We start from the raw sequence: 18,010 nt of genomic DNA on the forward strand, positions 1-18,010 counted from the left end.
CCGATGCATTGCATGCTGGGTAGTGAAGTCTGTTGAAAGCTCAGCTCAACTGCAGCTAAGGCATCAATCCATCTATCGTATTTACCTATATCTTGCTAGCTAAATAGCATCTATTGTATTTAGCTATCTACCTTGCTAGCTAAATAGCATCTATCTATCTATCTATCTATCTATCTATCTATCTATCTGTCTGTCTGTCTGTCTGTCTGTCTATCCATCCATCCATCCCTCCATCCACCCACCCACCCACCCATCCATCTACTGTATATGTTAGCATATGTAAAGGTTTTGCATCGAAAAGTACACATTTGCATCAAATTGTTTTTAACCGAAACAAATAGATTCGGGGCGGCTCGGTGGCACAGTGAATAGCACGTCCGCCTCACAGTTCAAAGGTCCCAGTTCAAATCCACGTGGCTCCGGCCTTCCTGTGTGGAGTTTGCATGTTCTCCCCGAGCCCGCGCGGGTTCTCTCCGGGCACTCCGGCTTCCTCCCACACTCCAAAAAACATGCATGGCAGGTGAATTGGACATACTAAATTGTCCATAGGAATGATTGGTGCGTGAATGGTTGTTCGCCCCTGCCTACTGCCCGAAGCCAGCTGAGATAGGCGCCTGCGACCCCTATGGGGATACGCAGCTCTGGAAAATGGATGGATGGATGAATAGATTCCATCTGATTTGAATTGATTTGATCAATGTAGTTTGTTTATCGGTCGCGTGTACTTACAATAATTACCGTATCGGGATGTTAAGAGAGTGGACGCCATGAGCAAAGTAAAGTGCCTGTTGCAGCTAACAGAAGCCCGTTCTTTAATAAAAGAAGCAAGCAGACTCTCCCGACGTCCGAGTCCATCCTTATTCACACGCAGCAATATTACTAAAACCCAGAGGAAAAAGTCACGATTCAATTAAGAGTGCACCGGTTAGTGAACACAGAAGGGAATTCTTTTTTGCTCGTTTATTAATTGTGCTCATTTGGCATGTACAGACAATCATAAACTTGGTGAAACGCGGATGCAGCGCAACTTCAGGTATTTATGGCGAAATGAATGCGAGCCAATTAGCAAGGAAAAGAAAAGAAAAAGCCTGGAGCGCATTCACAGTTACATTGGCATTTCGTTCACTGATCGCTCACAATGTGGGAAATCGGAAACACGCTTAACAACGCGCTGTAACTAGACGACTTGCGGATATGAACACAAGAAATATGAAGCGGAAGATGAGATTTATTCTGTTTTGCTCTAGTTTTGACACTGTTGCCAAAGTGTTGGCGCGTCAAATACACGCTAATAAACCAAAATACCAGAATTTGACCCCAAAATGAATAAACGACATATACACTGGTGCATCTTTTGTTTGAGGAATTGCAGTAATATTTAAGTCACCGTGTATAGTACGCACCAATTGTTTTGGGCTTACAGCACATGGGGAAATGCGGTAAGAAATCATTTTGAGTTTTTTTTTTTTCCTGCTTAGAGCCTGTTCCAGCCTCAGTCCAAACTATGGCTTTCCCTTAACACTTATGAAGGCTTAAAAAAAACGGTTACTAACCCATTGTGTACAAGCCTCAAAGTTCTGAATATTTACAATTTGAGCGTATAAACACAAAGTTGAATTGTCTTACTCCAGAGAAGACTCCGCGGAGGTGTTTCCGCCATCTGGCGCCCAAAGTCAGCTGGTCTGCTGTCCATAACGAGGACAAACCTCGTAGAAAACGGACGAACGCTCGCGTGACTTCGACGGCTCACCGTCCTAAAAGCGTGACGGGGAAACGCCCCCGTCTTAGCACAAGTGCAAATAAAAATGAAGGTCACTTCCTTCGTGCGCTGTGTCATCCAATCGGGTGCTCACTTCTTGTGGAACAGGTAGATGGGCTGCTTCTCACCTGGAAGCAAACTTCTGGTCAGTCATGGGGTTTCCATTTTTTTTTTTTTTTATATGACCGCTCAGCATTTACTCGATCGTCAAAATAGTTCATTCGCAGTTAATTAATTTGATCATCGATTTGACGCCGATTCAACTCGACAGTTGAGGCTGAAACACACTCGGGAAATTGTCAACAAAAGTGATTATGGACAGATTATTTATTGATCGCTTTTGTGGTTTGGAAGAACTCGAGTTAGGGGTTGCACAATGAATCCAATTTTAATAGCGATCATATGATGATCTTTCATATGATAGATATCACCACTGTTTACATAGACATTGCTAATATAGCAATTTTCCTTCAAATTTCAGGAAATTAGTAGCAATGATCTAATCTCCTAAATTGATATTTCTCTTTAGTGATCTACTTGTGTGTGTGTGTGTATACCAGTGTGTGTGAGGAGTCTGTAGGAGCTGAAGCCAACAGTGTCCATCAAATAGGAAGTGAAGTGCTCCGGTCTGATTTGTAAACTCCTGTAGTGATGGTATGCGGTTGCCTAGGAGACGACGCCAGTCATGTCAATCGGGTCATACAATGAAACTCAAAGTGTGTGTGTGTGTGTGTGTGTGCGAGAAGTACCGAGGCTTTCTTGCTGTGGCCGTAACGTTGCCACGGCTGCGGCTCCAGGATGAACAATCCTCCCGGCGACAGGCTTTGATAGGCTCGTCGGAAGAGTCGGGCCACGCCCTCATCGCCAGCTTGCAGCTGCACCCACTTGGTCACGCCTAGACACATGATGACGTCATAGTGACCCATTCCGGGCCACGCCTCTCGCTCCGACACGTAGTCTCCCTGCAGCGGCAGCCACGAAAAGACGTCAGCAACTTCAGGCGCGACAAATAGGAAGTAGCGCGCGACTCACCTGGATGAAGGAGATGTTGATGGGAAACCTGCGGGAGGGCGAGGGCGGGGCTAGGAGGAGAGGGGGCGCAGCCAGAGGACCGCGACTCACCCTCAGCGAGAGCGGGAAGGCCAGCAGACGCACGGCGTCATCCTTCTTCGGCTCCGCCTCCTTTTCCGCTTCCTCTCGGCTCCTCCTCTCCTCCTCCGCCAGGTCATGTGACAGGAAGTGTCTGATGTTGTTCCTGGCGGCGCGCACCAGCCGGCCGTCCAGCTCCACCCCCAGGATGTGGGCGGGGTTGAAGGCGCGGGCCACGGCCAGCGTCAGGTGACCGGCGCCGCAGCCCACGTCCAGCACCGTCTTGTCTCTGAACCAGTCGGCTTGCAGCAAGCGCAGACGCGCATCCTCCGCCGGACCCACGCGCCCTTCCCATCCGTTGCCGTAGAAACCGTGGTAGCCGTAGAAGCGGCAATGGTTGCCATACTGGTAGCGGTGTTTGTCCTTCTTTTCTGGGGGCTTGCGGGTGCATCTGCTGAGAAACGGTCAAGAGGACCAGCAGAAAAATGGGTGAATAAAACTCCGCAAACCATCATAGCACTCATTTAGATTTCATATGCTTTTTTTCTTCTAATAATAGTGAAATGGGTACAATTTAAAAAAACTAATATCTTATTTATTCTCATCAATGTTTTCGCTTTCATCGGGGATCTTTGAAAAAAAAATAGAGACGTACTGCTGTAAAGAGTCGATAAAACAAGTTAATTGAAATATTAAAATGGTGCATCACTACCCTCTACTGGCGGCTTTGCCTCATTACACTCCAGTTGGACGACAACATTTGAGTATAATGCGATTCCTGACTATATATGTACAAAATCGGATATGAATTATGTTTCAAATATGATCTGTTTCCAAAAGTCCTCAACTCGAGTTTATAAGGAAACTTATCATCATTTATAATCGCCCAACCCATCATCATCCAATCATGTTGTAGAGTGTTAACAGCTCAGCTGAACGCTCACCTGTCAAGTCCCGGTCCTCCTGCCAGCGGCGTGTGGAAACGGGTGGCCACCACCGGGTCTGTGACTGGGCGCGTCAACCTCACAGAGGCGGTGCGCCGTCGACCCCGTTGGCGCCGCTCGCCGGATTTGCGGGAGGTCGGAGGGTGCGAGTGCCTCCTGGGAAGGATCGGGGGCGGGGCGACATCCTCTCGACAGGTGATGGCTGTGTTGAGTTCACAAGGAAGAGGAGAAACTGCCACACTGCCCTCTCTGGACAATAGTGGAACTGCCACAACAAAACATAAGGAAACTATCAACAGAAGCATCGACAGAGATCATATCGAAAGCATCAGGAGGTGGGCAACTTACATTTTTTTTTGCTGTTATAATCGTCGCTCCGTCAGTTCGTCTGTGTTTTTTAGCCCAACCTTCTGCCACCACTAGAGGGTGCACTCAAATGGTGGCGGGAGCTTGGGCAAAATACACTGACGGACCGAAGATTACAATTTCATATAGCTTAAAAAAATGACGGACGGACGATGATGGAAAGGGGTTAGGGCTCTAACGAATGTCAGACCGGCGAAAAAATACAAGTTGCCTAACTCTGGTGCGTATATGCCAAAAGACCGCGGTTAATAAACGAGTCAAACGGAATACCTTTCCTCGTTCTCTAACCGAAACACTCTAAATTGAATCAGATAGAGACAGCGGGACTCGTACGTTGGTTCAGTCTGCTGGGTTGTTTTATTGAAAATAATGCCGTAATAACCTCAGCTAACTCGAGTTACTGTTAACAGGCACTTGTTGCCGACTCATGCTTGTCCCGCTACCGTAATTGTTATACGGTAATCGGGCCAATTAAAAAATACAGGTCTGTGCGTCACAAATGGTGTCGACTAAAGAAAAAAACAACTATTTTTTAAAGTTACTTTTTATCGAACTCCTTTTGGCCTTTTTTTGGGGGGTAAAAAAGTGCGTCTTGTGTTTGGGGATTTACGGTCATCGGAATGGTGTATTTTGAAGGTGGCCCGAAGGTGACCGGGTTACGTAAGCATGCCTCACCGGTCAGTCCATCCGAGGAGGGAAAGATGGGCCGGCTGACTGCCTCCTTGTCGCCGCCGTGATGGTTCCTGTGTCGCCTCCTGGACTTGAGAGGGGACAGCAGGACACCTTCCGCCTCGCCGCCGTGTCTTCCCTCTCCCTTCAGGTTCAAAGGGTCGGTGATATCTCGGGGAACCAGGATGTCCACTGGATCCCTGCTCCGGGCCGGCAGAGGTGAACACTTCGGAGTCGTCTGATTTGTCTCCCTGATGTTGACACGTGGAAAAAAGGTGGCAGCTCAGAGACACAGGGAAACGAAATAAATCTCATCTTCATATTTTCTTCTGCTTATATTGCTAAATGATATATTTGTTGTGGCTTGAATTAGGTGTATTTCAGATTTCCCACATTGTGAGATTGTAAACGGTAAAAGCGCTCGAAGCTGTTGTTTTTCCTTTTCCTCGCGGAAGCAGCTCAAGTTCATTTTACCCTAAATACCCGAAGATGTGCAGCATTCATGTTCCGCCAAGTTTACGTGTGTATGCCAAAAGACTGCAGTTAATAAATGGATCAAATGGAATACCTTTCCGTTAGGACTGCACGGTTAATCGAATTTTAATCGCGATCACGATATTGGCTGCTATGATTAATTAAGCTCATTCTTGGCGACATTAACATTTAAAAAGACAGACGAAGATACGATGAATAATCGTGATCAATAATCGTGATTTAAATATTGACCGAAACAATCTTGATTATTATTATTTTGGACATAATCATGCAGCCTTAATCTTAATTGAATCAGCTGGAGATATCCTAACTTTTATATAATTCTCTTTGTTTTAGCAACATTCCTGTGTGTGAACAAGAATGGACAGCCGTTGGTTCAGTCTGCTCATTTCTTTTACAGAAAATAATGCCCTAACAACCTCAGCTGGCACAAGGTGCTGTAAGCTGCAACAGGCACTTGATGCTAACAGCCAACTTTGTAATTATGAGTAAGAATACGACCAATACAAAAATGCACATCTGTGTATCAATTCAGCTTATGTTGCCATTTATATGATGCACCCATACTTTTGACCTTCATTTTTGGGGGTGGAAAAAAAAGTGTCTTTTCCAGTATTTGGGGATTTACGGTACATAGTTTGAGGACTAATTTTCCAATTTTGTGGAGCTTTTTATAGATGACACTTGTGATCGGCGTTCCTCTTATTTATATGCCAATCGAGCACTGTTGTAATGTAGTTATATACATATGCAAACTGTTATTTTTGCCATCACAAACACGTTCACGGTTTTGCACACACACACACACACATACACATATATATATATATATATATATATATATATATATATATATATATATATATACACACACACACACACACAAAATTTCTTAATGTATGTGCCTATGAGGCGCATGGCCCCTTGCCACATTCAGATCGCAGCTCTTCCTCACCTGTTGACATCTTCGTCCAACAACGAGTTCAGATTGAGCGGGTCGAAGATGTTGCCGCCCAGCAGGAAGTGGGTGGGCAGCAGGTACTCCACTTGACTTTCGCTGCGAACGCGGCGACGGCGCTTGGCCGGCCCCTTGAAGGCGCAGCCCATGGAGTTGCGCTTCCTCGGGATGCGCTGAGCAGGCGTTGCCCGTGTGTTCTGACCGCCGGCGTTTGTCTGGCAGCCAATGGAGATCTTTTCAGACTTGTCCAATGACATCATCTTCCGACTGTTTGGGCTCCTTGCTAGAGAACAACCAGATGTGCAAAAAGTCATTAAACAGGGAACATTTCGGCATCAGCAAAAGTTCACAGGAAGTTTAAGTTCACCTGTATAGGTAATAGTGGAGATTCAACCAGCAATTTCAGGGTTAACTCCAATAACCACGTTTTTGTGAATAGTTTGTTACTTTTGTTAAAATGTTTATATACAAGTGAAAAAATGCAAGGCCCAACTGCACTAAATATTTATGCATTTTGCACGTTTCCACACACCCTGTTTACACCTTTGCTTTTTGTGTGCAGCATGCTGTCACAAATGTCTACAGGCCCCAAAGCAAAACACACAAATACAAAATCCCAGTTTGTGCGAGTGGGGTACTTACTAAAAGACTCCTTCAAGGTGTTGTTGACAAACGACCCTCGCGTCCACTTCGTGTGTCACAAGCAAAAATAGAAAAGTAAAGATCCCTTTTTTTTTCAAATCCCGCCCACCGGAAGCTGAACGGGCCAATCGCAAACCAAGGCTAGCGGACAGTTAGCTTCTCATTAGCAGTTTGTAGGAAGTGGCTAGCACAGTGCTAACGCGATCGCTCCGCGAAGTCCGACCAGAACAAACATTGCATAGCGTGGGTATGGAGCGTACGTGAGCGTCAAATGCACCTCGGCGAGACGACATGGCGAGCGTTTGACCCCGCGAGCTGTTGGCCACCGTCGTTCCTAGTGGCGAGAAGGGCCTGTATTCATTCTCACTAGTCAGGGGTGGGGACAAGCCAGACCCGGTGATTGACAAACACAAATGACCAATCACAAAATCGGAGGCCTGTCCGCCTCCAGAAAACATACCAACCAGAGCGAAGGGCCATCCCTAGCGGCGCCTGACTAAAAACAAGATACAGATCGATATATAAGCTGGGCCAAAAGTAGCTCTGCTCGCTTCCAATTGATGTAAGGAACTGCAAAAATAATTAAAGAAATAAACGTGTTAAGTTAGAAAGGAAGGTTGGAAAGAAACGGGAATACGAAATGCTGGGTGGGACTAAGGATGCAAGGTTGGGAAGAAGGATGGAAGGAACCAGTAAAAGGATGTAAGACAGGAGGGACAGCGAGAAGGGATGAAAAAATGGTGTATTAATGAAATGATAGAAAATATAAAGTTGGTAAGAAAGGGAGTGAAGGTACTGATGAAGAGTGTAAGGGTAATAAGAATGTAGGAAATATGAATGCTGTGCACAAAAAGAGAGAAAATTCAAACGGATGAAAGCATCAAGGGGAAAATAAGATGAAGGCATTTTTTGTATTTTTAAATAAGACACAAAGCGCTGATGAATGTCACACCACTTTAATGTTTGACTCAATCACCTCTCCGCCCGCCACCAAAGCCGAAAACGAGAACCGTGTCAAGTTGCGCGCGGGTTGTAATAAGGCAACGCTCGGACGAAAGCGTCCAGTCGCGTGCTGAAGAGATCGCTGTCCAATGTGTCGCCCAGAACGCACGTGGGGTTCTTGACAATGTTCTCCACGTACAGCTGAAAAAAGACACACCTGCGCATCATTTTGCGTGGGGGAAATGACGGGGACGAGGGGGGTGCGTTTGTGCGGCGCCTCACTGACATTGCTGTAGATGTGCTGCAGCGCGTCCCGGGCGTTGCTCACGGACAGATCCGTGTTCATGACAAACTTGAGTCCACTGGGGGTCTCGAAGTAGTGAAGGCGATAGCGGCTGGTCTGGAAGGACTGAAAACCCTCCTTGCTACAAACGGCTAAGGAACACTAGCATGATGCGAATAAACCGAAACAAGGCAAGACAAACCGGAAATGCAAATGAATCCTAATAAATGAAATGAAAATAAATGGACCACAAGCGGACTGAAAGACTGACAAACTATGTTGTCCAAAGGATACCAGTCCAGAGGAGACATTTTACTGACGAAGGAGCGGATGGAGAACAGCATGCCATACATCAGTTTGTACTCCTGCGGGCAAAACATTCACTTTGATTTCATTTTATTTCCCTTGAAAACAGGATTTGATACATGATTTATAGACAAAATACTTCAAAATACAGTGCCATAGACGAGAATTCTCATCTTTAAACATAGTAATAACAATAATAAATCATACATTTCTGGTCCATTATGTTTTTTTATGGAGAAGAGCTGACACCCATGACTAATTCTTGCCTAATTTAAGCCAATTGAGCACCGTAGTGTTAACTGCGACCACTGGATGGCAGTGTTTCCTCACAACACAGCTATTACCTACATCAAATCTAACTGAAGAATAGACGTCATTCTTTCGTTTTCGCTCACATTTACACGGACATAGCACACGATATTCTATTGGCCTTAAAAGGCGAGTGAAAATGCTAAATATGCTGGCCCTCTAGAGGTTTCCTATTCCAATAACGCCTGGCACTAAAAGAGTTAAGGAAGAGGAAGAGGAAAGGAATATTGATATTGCATCAAGACATCACTAAATAATACAATTCAACAGAATGTATGTGTATGCAATGTATACATATGTATACATATATACATATGTATACATATATATATATATATATATATATATATATATATATATATATATATATATATATATATATATATATATATATATGAATGTGGACGGAATCTAAGAATTTTATATTCTGATTTTATGCTTTAACTCATTGGGCATTAGTGTTGCTTTTCCTGGTGTGCACACCCTGTCCACTAGGATGGACAGTATAATACACACAACCAGTACATGCAGTACACACACAATTACATTTATCTAAGTATTATTTTTCAAATGACATAATAATGATCTGTAATACTCATCGCCTGTTACTGTGGTTCTATGTTCTGTCTACGTCTTCATTTCTTCGTGAAATAATATGTTTGAAAGATTGCAACTACTGCAACATCGAATAATTCGTAAGTCAAAGTTTCTCTGCAAAGCCGAAAAAAAAGAAGTTATGCGAACAGTACCTCCTCCTTTGAGATGCCAGCTTGCTTCTTTCGGTTCCACTCGTTGTAATACAGGCACTTCCCATTTCGGTCGAATATGTACAAGTTATGGACAGTCATCTGGGAAAAAAACAACAACAACAACAACAATAAACGCCAAGGATATCGAAACTATTTTCACAAACGTTCAAACAATACGCAAGCTGAGATTCGAACCGAGCACCGAACTGTTGGGGCAGTAGTGGAGACCACCGTGTCGCCGACTTCCCAGGTGTACGTTTGGATTCGAGGGATTTAAACGGCCATTTCCCTTAGTAGCCCCACACTCGTCGCCGCCGTACGGTTACAATGTAATGCCTTGAAACAAGAGGGAAATCAAATCTTTAAAAGTAAAAATGGAGAGAATGCTAAACAGGTGAAATCTGTATTTACCTTCTTTTATCGTTTTCCGCAGGACCCCTGTACGAAGAGGAGGCTGCTCGTATGCCTGATTACAAATATGCGCGCTGTATATTTTGAGTTTTAAAGAAAGAAAAAAACAAATCGCACAAAACCTATAAATTATATATAAAACTAATCATGTTTATATGTGTATTTTTACATTTTCGACACGGAAACAGAAATTATTCCCGTGAAAAGCGGATAATGGCGGTATGATGGGGGCAGTTATCTCGGGGTCCTATTAGTGTCAAAATGATGCTACCTTTGGAGCGGCGTAAAATTTCTAAAGAAAAAGAAACGTCCGTCTTATCACCATTATGAAGTTTTGACCGACAGTGAGCAAGAATTTCCCCACAATCCAATAAACAATCTCGTTGATGCCGTAAGAGCTGTTGTTGTACTAATGTCCAGCAGGTGGCAGCAGATAATTGCTTTGATGGTAACCGAGCGGGAGGGGCAGTCGAGAGGTTCAAGTTCGAATCCCTCGTGTTGAATGAAGTGAATTAAAAAGTCTATATTGCCCATAGGTGTGGATGGGTGTGTGAATGGTTGCCTGTCCCGACCACACGTGGTCTGCGACCATTCATGGGTGCACCCCATTTTGTTACGGAATTTCTCCTGAGATTGGCGCCAGCTCACCGTGACCCCAATAAGACAAGCAGAAGAAAATAATGGACAGGCTTAGCAAAATTGACTTCAATTGGATTCAATCATGTGTCAAGAGTTGGAATTAATAGTTGCTGTTTGTTTCTTCACCAATCTGCATCAGATTGTTTATTAAGTTTAAATTTACCTCAATGATGACAAATGGTATGGAAAACGAATTAATGGCTTGAACAAAAATTGACGCACTGCTTGGATCATTTATTATTGCCATTAATGCAACATGTAAGACTATCAAACCAGGAGCAAACAAATATTTTGTCCTCCGCTGAAGGTCATCAAGGATTGTGAGCTAAAGTCCGACCCGAGCGAGGTCAGACCACAGCTGCGACCATATTTGATGGAGGGGAGGGGGATTAGGCTCCGATCAAATCAAAAAGCGGGCAAGCGTCCACGTCTGACATCTGTACAGCGGCACTAGTATTTGGGCATTTTTTAACTTTTAATCAGGATTCGCAGGCCGTGATAGGTCGGATTAGTCCGAGGGCTTGCTTTAAAAAGCATGCGAGTGCGCGGGCGAATAAAGGTGGACGGAGGGACCAACGAGCAGGTAGTCAAACGTATTACTTTGTCATTATCATCTTTAGAACCTTGAACATTGGTATTTTGTTGTTTAATGCTTGCAAACGTTGGCCGCTGTTTGAGCAGTCGGTTTGAACTCAGGTATGAGCTAACGTTGAAGCCAACTTACGCTGGTGATTTAGTTCATGTTAAACGTAAAGTTAAAATGACTTAATTTGAGGAAACTTTAAAAAGGGAATTGGATTTTAACACTTAGGAAGATAACTGAGGCTAACCTTTGAGGCAGAGGTATCAAGGTCAAGGCCCCGGGGCCAGATCCGGTCCACTGCATGGTTTGGTGACCCGACAAATACTGATTTGACTTCAAGTGTCTGGTTTGAACACCAAAAATGTTGTCTCCTTGTCTGTCCTTCCTTCCTTCCTTCCTTCCTTCCTTCACATATCTTCATTCCTTCTTTCTCTCCTTTGATGCCCACCCAGCGCCAAATTTTTGATTGACGCGCTGTCAGGTTTCACCAAGAAACACAAGATTTCCAAAGAGCGCTGCGGGAACGCTGACAAAGCGGAAGCCAGGAAAAGCTAACCCTGTAATATTAACTCTCAAGCTAACATGCAAGCTAACAGTGATAGTTAACATTAAAGTCGAAGGTAAAACGTAACTTTGGAATCTAACGTTGGATGCTAACTTTGGGGGTAGACTGAAGAAATGTTTAAAACCAAATTCTGTGGAAAGAAGTTGGTTTTAACAATCAAAGCTGGAAGCTAATGCTAACAGTTGACGTTCGTGGTAAAGTTCAAATAACTTTGGAATCTAAAATTGGAGGCTATCTTCAGATGGTAACTAAGGCTAACTTGTAAGGACGCAGCTGTAACTCGTCCAGCCATGTTTGCGAGCCGGGCGCCAGCGCCAGCGGCAAAAGGCGCCAAATTCTCCATGGAAGAGCTGTACGGGTTCACCAAGAAACCCAAGGTCACCAGAAGCCACTGCGGGAAAGCGGACAAAACGGACGACAGGAAGGACGCCAAGGAGAAAGAAGAATCGGTGCTGGCGTCCCGCATCTTGGAGGCGGCCAAGACGGTGATGGAGAAGCGGAGGCTGGAACTCTTCATGCGGGAGTGTGATGTCACCTTGGAGGAGAGCTGCATGCCCTACAGGTGAGTGGACACGCCCAAGCGCCTCCACTTCCTGTCTGATGGTCGTCATGGCAGCCAATGGGAGAGGTTTGAATCCGATCACCTTTGCTTGCAATGAAGGCAATCACAGTTCTTCAAATCAAGTTTACTTTTTGGGTATACAGTATCCTGAGATTTGATTTATTTTTCTCTCGACGCCCCTCTTGATGGTTTATTTCAGATATCTTGGAAAAACCGGACTAAGAGTTTCCTGTTTGGGACTAGGTGAACACAACGTACACACTCGCATGCATACACAGACACACACACAGACACACATTGATTTCTCTGCTTATTTTCCCGTCACAGGAACATGGCTGACGTTTGGCTCTCAGATCTCAGATGAGGTGTGTGTGTGCTTTTGGTTTTTGCGAGATAGTGGGGACCAAACCCTGGGCTTTACTGTCTTTGTGGAGACCTCTTGCACTTGTGGGGAACCTCTTGGCGGATCCTACAAGTTCAGGCTTTTTATTTTGGTTAGGCATTGTGTTGTGGTGGTTAACCCTTGTGCAGTAGTTTGACCAAGGGATGGTGTTTGAAAGCAATTATTCGGCGGTATACCTTGGTTTGAATCATAAAAAAAGAAAGTTGTATGTGGAAGCGGCGAGCACAAGAAGAATGGAGACATCGTGACCTCACCACAGGGCAGAACTGTCTGTGGATTGCTGTTATGTTCTTGGAGAAGTAGATAGTAGCCACTGTCCGAACTGATAACTGATAGCATAGCAGACACACACACCACGATCACGTGTTTATTGTCGATTTTCCACCGTGTGTGCGACCCCGAAACCCTTTTAGGGCGGCGACGTTAAGTAACTAGGGCTACTCTGATCAATACTCTTCTACCTCTGTATTCCAGAGTCCGTTGTCCTTGCGAGCAAAAAGAATCAAAAGCCTCTTGTCTTCCTTCTTTGTGCGTAATTTATTAAATGTTGTGGGTTGTCCGAACCTGACAGTAGACTGATAGCTAAGTGGTCGTACCGTGTTGAACTTTGTCACAATCTGGTTGAAATATCAGCTCCTTGCTGTCTTGTGAAATTCCTTTGATGTAAAGATCAATATTGCACCAGGGTAAAGGTTAGCATTAGGGACTAGGAAATGTATTAAGTCAATGGGATGTCCCAAATAAGATAGACCACCCCCGTGTGTGTGTGTGTGTGTGTGTGTGTGTGTGTGTGTAGATGGCCGACAGTGTGATGACATTGGCGTACGACAACGGCGTCAACTTGTTTGACACAGCTGAAGTGTACGCCTCTGGCAGGTATGCTACACACCGTGCGTGCGTATGTGTATATGGTGAAATCATGCAATCGTGTGTGTATTTCAGGGCTGAGACGACTTTGGGAAACATCCTAGAGAAGAAAGGCTGGAGGTAAAATGAACAAAGACGCAACGATTATTAGATGATGCAACAAATGATCGATTTTCCAAGTCATCGATAGTCGTTTTCTGCTTTTGAAAATTGGTTCAATTTCAAATGATCCATATGTAAGCAATGAGGATAAAAAAGTGACTTCCGTCACGTCTCCTGCTAGTTGTTGTTGATGTTGTCGCGCAGGCGCTCCAGCTACGTGGTGACCACGAAAATCTACTGGGGAGGACAGTGAGTATGAGCGACAGGCACCTACGGTCGCCGGACATGATGGTTTGTTGACTTGGTGTCACGTTTGGCAGGGCTGAGACGGAGAGAGGCCTGTCGCGGAAGCACATCATTGAAGGTTAACAAACACACACACACACACACATTCAAGAGATACAGACAGTCAAAAATACACAAACAGAAATAAAAGCTTGGAAGAACTCAAAGTGACAGCTGGAGCTGAAAAAATGTGTGTGTGTTTTCTACATGATAGAGACCATATTCCGGGTTTTACTGATTTTATGGGGACCTCTTGCACTTGTGGGGACCATTTTGGTGCACCCATCAAGTTCAGAACCCTTTTTGAGGGTCAAGACTTGCTTTTATAGCACATCCGCTATACGGCATTAATCCGTTCCAGAATTGGGATCGTATGACGAAAAGGTCGCATGAAACCTATGCTAATTAACTAATGCGTGCAAAACCCCAAGTAAAAATATCAAAATTGTATATACATTTTTAAACCTAGTCATAAAATAGTATATTAAGTACTACTTATATGTAATATACATGTAAATAATGAAATAACATCATGAATAAAAAATATATAAAGGAAAAAGTGACATTTTATTTACCTTTGGAGTGACGTGACTTGAGCTACTTACGGCCATATTCCCTCGCAAGGGTAATCATGCGCGAGCCTTCTTCGTATTTCTTGATTATCTCCAGTTTTGTTTCCATATTAATCATCTTACGTTTCTCTTTAACATCACTAGCAATCTTGGGACCTATGGCTAACCAAATTAAGCTTTGAATTAAAGACTAAAATGCACAATAAACTGTAATATCGTAAACACTCAAACAAGATCAAGTCTTGTACATACAGGCATCTTAGTGACGCCGTGATGCCGACCAATAGCAGACCAGCATCTTTGTGACTCAGACCAATAGTAGACCAGCATCTTAAGGATGCCGTGACGCCAACCAATTGCAGACCAGCATCTTAGTGACTTATGCGGTGACGCTTATAGTGACATATGAGCGTGGTGCGACTGGCATTCATATGCACAAACACTAACTGCCAAGTTTGAATTTTGTAATTATTATTGATGTTGTAAGGTGGGAAAAACGCTGTAACAAGGGGATGAAAAAACTTCATATTCCACTTGGTAACGTAAAAAAAAAAACGTAAGCTACTGATAGAGATAAATCCTGGTAGAGGCTTGGGGAAGCCTTCCAGACCCGGAATGTTTTTTTTTTTTTTTTTTTGATGTTGTCAAGGTTAAAATTAGGGTTATGCATCATGTCAGTGGGATGTCCTCACCACAATATCAAAAACCCCTTGTGTGTGTCAGGGCTGCAGGGTTCCCTGTCCAGGCTGAAGCTGGACTACGTCGACATCGTGTTTGCCAACAGGAGCGACGTCAACTCGCCCATGGAGGGTTGGAAGACGCACTCGGCATGTAAAGCTACCGTGCTATCATTAGCATGCTAACACCTAGGGTCTCTGTGTACGTGTGCAGAGGTGGTGCGGGCAATGACCTTTGTCATCAACCAGGGCATGGCCATGTACTGGGGAACCTCACGTTGGAATGCCGTGGAGATCATGGTAAACCCCATCCAGAAACATTTGTGTGCTGCAACCATGTCGCGTGTATGTGTGTATTATTAGCATCAGCCATTTTTCAATTCTGTCTCAGTTCGCTGCAGGCGGATCAATTCAAATATCGATTTTATCGATGCCATATTGTATCAATTCCATGTGGGCTTAGATGTAGGCAGGCACTGCTTTAAAAAAATAGCTTATGAAAAGAAAAAAAATACCGTACTTTCCTCCTTTTTATCATGTATAGGGTGCACCGTGTTATAAGGTGCATAGAATAGAAGCTACAGTAGTGGCTGGGGTTGCATTATGCGTCCACTAGATGGCGCTGCGCTAAAGGGAATCAAAACAAAACAAGCAGATAAGTCAGTCACAGTTTGTTAGTACTGTATTAGTATTTTCCGTTCTACAATGCGCTCGGATTTTAAGGTGCACCTTCAATGAATGGCCTTTTTTCAAAATGTTTTCATACATAGGGCACACCACATTATAGTAATAGCAGTTGCACTCTCGTGCCCTGCATTCCCTTAGATGTAGAATAATAAACATGGCTTGGTTTTCGTGTTACACTTATATTACTGTGTTGTGTTTTAATTGAAGTGTAACTGTAAAACCACAGACATGTTGGTAACTTTGAGTGTAAGTACAAAAACAGAAAAATAATTTGTATGGGTGCAAACAGAAGTAACCCTGATGAATGATGGACCAGAGAGAAAAAGTCCACTTTCGCCATCTAGTGGTGGGCGAAGTTTGGGTAAAAATACACAGATGGACTGACGGACTGCCGATTAAAGTTAAAATCGTCATACTTGAAAAAGGACGGAGCGACGATGACGGAAAGGGGGGGAGCTTTGACCAATGTCAAACCAGCAAAAAAAAAAAAAAAAAGTAAGTTGCCCAGCTGTGGTCCGCAAGTCGTAACAAATGTACACTGTCAAAATTCAAAGGATACTCTTGACATTGCGGTTTCAAAATGGCTTCTCGGAGCATGATGCCAAAGCCATTCAAGGGCTACATTGACAGTAGAAACCTCATTTTTAGACTTTTTTTTTTTTTTAAGCTCACATTTTCGTACTAGACTTTTCCAAGACATTCTGTGACGGTCAGACGGGAACTCTTTTAGAAATTCGATTAAACGAGACACGGGACGATGGTGTTTCGACAGGAGGCGTACTCCGTCGCTCGCCAGTTTAATCTGGTTCCTCCGGTGTGTGAGCAGGCCGAGTACCACTACTTCCAGCGAGACAAAGTGGAACTCCACTTGCCGGAACTCTACCACAAGATCGGTACCGCACAAAGCAGCACGCGCCCTCAGAGGCGCGCACGCACCCAGTGAACATGACGTATCGCAGGTGTCGGGGCCATGACGTGGTCGCCGTTAGCCTGCGGAACGCTAACGGGAAAATACAACAGCGGCGTTCCTCAAGGCTCCAGAGCCGCCACGAAGGTGCGAAAACAACAACCGTCGTCATCACGATCTGGAAAGCTCATCTGTTGCCGTGGCGACCAATCGCAGGGTCACGGATGGCTGAAGGAGCGCCTCCGCAGCGACGAAGGCAAGCGGCAGCTGAGTAAAGTGGAAGAGCTCCACCTGGTGGCGGACAGGCTGGGATGCACGCCGGCGCAGCTTGCCATCGGTACGCACAAATCTCACTTCGCGTATTCAGGTAGTAAGAAACTGTAACAGCGGAACTTTGCGACTTGTGCCAGCCTGGTGCCTGCGGAGTGAAGGCGTTAGCACGGTTCTACTTGGCGTCTCAAACACGGAGCAACTCATGGAGAACCTCGCTTCCATCCAGGTGAGCCACCAGGAAGACCAAGCGACTAATCGGACACCGGCCGGGTCAACCGCGACCAACGGAGCGCTTCCCGCTGCCTTTGCAGGTCTTGTCACAGCTGAGTCCGGCCCTCATCGCCGAGATGGACACGTTGCTAGGCAACAAGCCACGGAAGCCCAAGAAGGAGGCGAAATACTGAGAGCAGGGAAGCCACTTGCCCACATGTTCGCGATAGCGCTTCCAGAAAAAAATCATAGCTGATGAATAAAACGTTCACTTTTAGTTGACGCGCTTTGTTGAATGAACGAGATTCAGGATTTCAAGTCAATATGTCGATCGCATGTACCGTGTCAGGTAAATGGTCTGAATGCATGGTATAATTGTTTGTAAAATTCCGAGTAAATCACGATGTTCCGTCACTTGCGCTCAGTGTTGAGCAAGTTACTTCCAAACTGTAATGCATTATTTATGACTTATTACCGTCATTTCAAAGGAATTATTTACATTGCAACATTACTGTATTTGAAATGTAATGCATGACACTACTATTGCATTACTTTTATATGGCTGTCACCACCGTAACTGGAAATGTGGATTTGACGATCTGATCGTAGCTCATTACACATCCGGTGAAAGGTTGGCTTGAGCCTAAAATGAGTGCGAATCATTTCATCTGTTTTGTATTGAAAACCTTTAAAGACATGATACTTTTTTTTTTTTTAATTTTAATCCCTTTCTATCTTCACAGCATAGAGATACGT

The 18,010-nt window shown here is 44.5% G+C and overlaps 3 protein-coding genes across 12 annotated transcripts; 1 reads left to right on the forward strand and 2 right to left on the reverse strand.

The window, feature by feature from the left end:
* Nucleotides 1–945: 945 nt before the first annotated feature.
* On the reverse strand, nt 946–7,727 carry mepceb (methylphosphate capping enzyme b). 5 transcript variants are annotated; one of them, XM_088414057.1, is made up of 9 exons: nt 7,200–7,727; nt 6,923–6,968; nt 6,278–6,563; nt 4,834–5,078; nt 3,793–4,057; nt 2,792–3,302; nt 2,509–2,721; nt 2,317–2,425; nt 946–1,887 (listed from the first exon to the last, which is right to left on the reverse strand). In XM_088414057.1, the coding sequence occupies exons 3-9, from the start codon at nt 6,538–6,540 to the stop codon at nt 1,850–1,852; spliced, it is 1,644 nt and encodes a 547-aa protein (XP_088270183.1). In that variant the 5' UTR covers nt 6,541–6,563; nt 6,923–6,968; nt 7,200–7,727; the 3' UTR covers nt 946–1,849. The 5 variants fall into 5 exon arrangements, with proteins under 5 accessions (XP_088270183.1, XP_088270019.1, XP_088269942.1 ...); XM_088413893.1 differs by lacking the exon at nt 6,923–6,968 and having other exon boundaries at nt 2,792–3,299; XM_088413816.1 differs by lacking the exon at nt 6,923–6,968.
* A 135-nt stretch (nt 7,728–7,862) lies between these two features.
* trappc1 (trafficking protein particle complex subunit 1) lies at nt 7,863–10,080 on the reverse strand. Of its 3 annotated transcripts, XM_088422706.1 has the most exons (6): nt 9,923–10,080; nt 9,719–9,847; nt 9,512–9,610; nt 8,442–8,512; nt 8,151–8,289; nt 7,863–8,065 (listed from the first exon to the last, which is right to left on the reverse strand). In XM_088422706.1, the coding sequence occupies exons 3-6, from the start codon at nt 9,608–9,610 to the stop codon at nt 7,937–7,939; spliced, it is 438 nt and encodes a 145-aa protein (XP_088278832.1). In that variant the 5' UTR covers nt 9,719–9,847; nt 9,923–10,080; the 3' UTR covers nt 7,863–7,936. The 3 variants fall into 3 exon arrangements, with proteins under 3 accessions (XP_088278832.1, XP_088278823.1, XP_088278842.1); XM_088422697.1 differs by lacking the exon at nt 9,923–10,080 and having other exon boundaries at nt 9,719–9,916; XM_088422716.1 differs by lacking the exon at nt 9,923–10,080 and having other exon boundaries at nt 9,707–9,916.
* Nucleotides 10,081–11,065: 985 nt separating this feature from the next.
* Nucleotides 11,066–17,668, forward strand: LOC148428712 (voltage-gated potassium channel subunit beta-2-like). 4 transcript variants are annotated; one of them, XM_088413771.1, is made up of 15 exons: nt 11,087–11,144; nt 11,976–12,271; nt 12,471–12,514; nt 12,599–12,636; nt 13,471–13,550; nt 13,617–13,661; nt 13,848–13,892; nt 13,964–14,007; nt 15,224–15,310; nt 15,392–15,477; nt 16,637–16,757; nt 16,824–16,918; nt 16,988–17,108; nt 17,182–17,270; nt 17,356–17,668. In XM_088413771.1, exons 1-15 carry the CDS (start codon nt 11,097–11,099, stop codon nt 17,446–17,448), a joined length of 1,332 nt encoding a protein of 443 aa, XP_088269897.1. In that variant the 5' UTR covers nt 11,087–11,096; the 3' UTR covers nt 17,449–17,668. The 4 variants fall into 4 exon arrangements, with proteins under 4 accessions (XP_088269888.1, XP_088269897.1, XP_088269905.1 ...); XM_088413779.1 differs by having other exon boundaries at nt 16,691–16,757; XM_088413762.1 differs by having other exon boundaries at nt 11,066–11,144; nt 11,597–12,271; nt 12,471–12,636.
* The last annotated feature ends 342 nt before the right edge of the window (nt 17,669–18,010 follow it).

The sequence above is a fragment of the Hippichthys cyanospilos genome, chromosome 1 (genome assembly GCF_059441005.1).
Source record: "Hippichthys cyanospilos isolate Australia breed blue-spotted pipefish chromosome 1, RoL_Hcya_1.0, whole genome shotgun sequence".
NCBI lineage: Eukaryota > Metazoa > Chordata > Actinopteri > Syngnathiformes > Syngnathidae > Hippichthys > Hippichthys cyanospilos.

Bases quoted from the DNA above. Each gene is read 5' to 3' on its own strand.
- LOC148428712 (XM_088413753.1), top strand. From the start codon at position 11,097: ATGCGAGTGCGCGGGCGAATAAAGGTGGACGGAGGGACCAACGAGCAG. The intron at 14,008-15,223 runs GTTAACAAACAC...TGTGTGTGTCAG, and splicing joins GCGGAAGCACATCATTGAAG to GGCTGCAGGGTTCCCTGTCC. The intron at 16,758-16,823 runs GTACCGCACAAA...GACGTATCGCAG, and splicing joins GGAACTCTACCACAAGATCG to GTGTCGGGGCCATGACGTGG.
- trappc1 (XM_088422706.1), bottom strand. From the start codon at position 9,610: ATGACTGTCCATAACTTGTACATATTCGACCGAAATGGGAAGTGCCTG. The intron at 8,513-9,511 runs GTACTGTTCGCA...TTTTGCCCGCAG, and splicing joins CTGGCATCTCAAAGGAGGAG to GAGTACAAACTGATGTATGG. The intron at 8,066-8,150 runs GTCAGTGAGGCG...GTCTTTTTTCAG, and splicing joins TGCAGCACATCTACAGCAAT to CTGTACGTGGAGAACATTGT.
- mepceb (XM_088413816.1), bottom strand. From the start codon at position 7,380: ATGTTTTCTGGAGGCGGACAGGCCTCCGATTTTGTGATTGGTCATTTG. The intron at 3,303-3,792 runs GTGAGCGTTCAG...ACCGTTTCTCAG, and splicing joins GGAGGACCGGGACTTGACAG to CAGATGCACCCGCAAGCCCC. The intron at 1,888-2,316 runs GTATACACACAC...GTTTGCTTCCAG, and splicing joins CAGACTCCTCACACACACTG to GTGAGAAGCAGCCCATCTAC.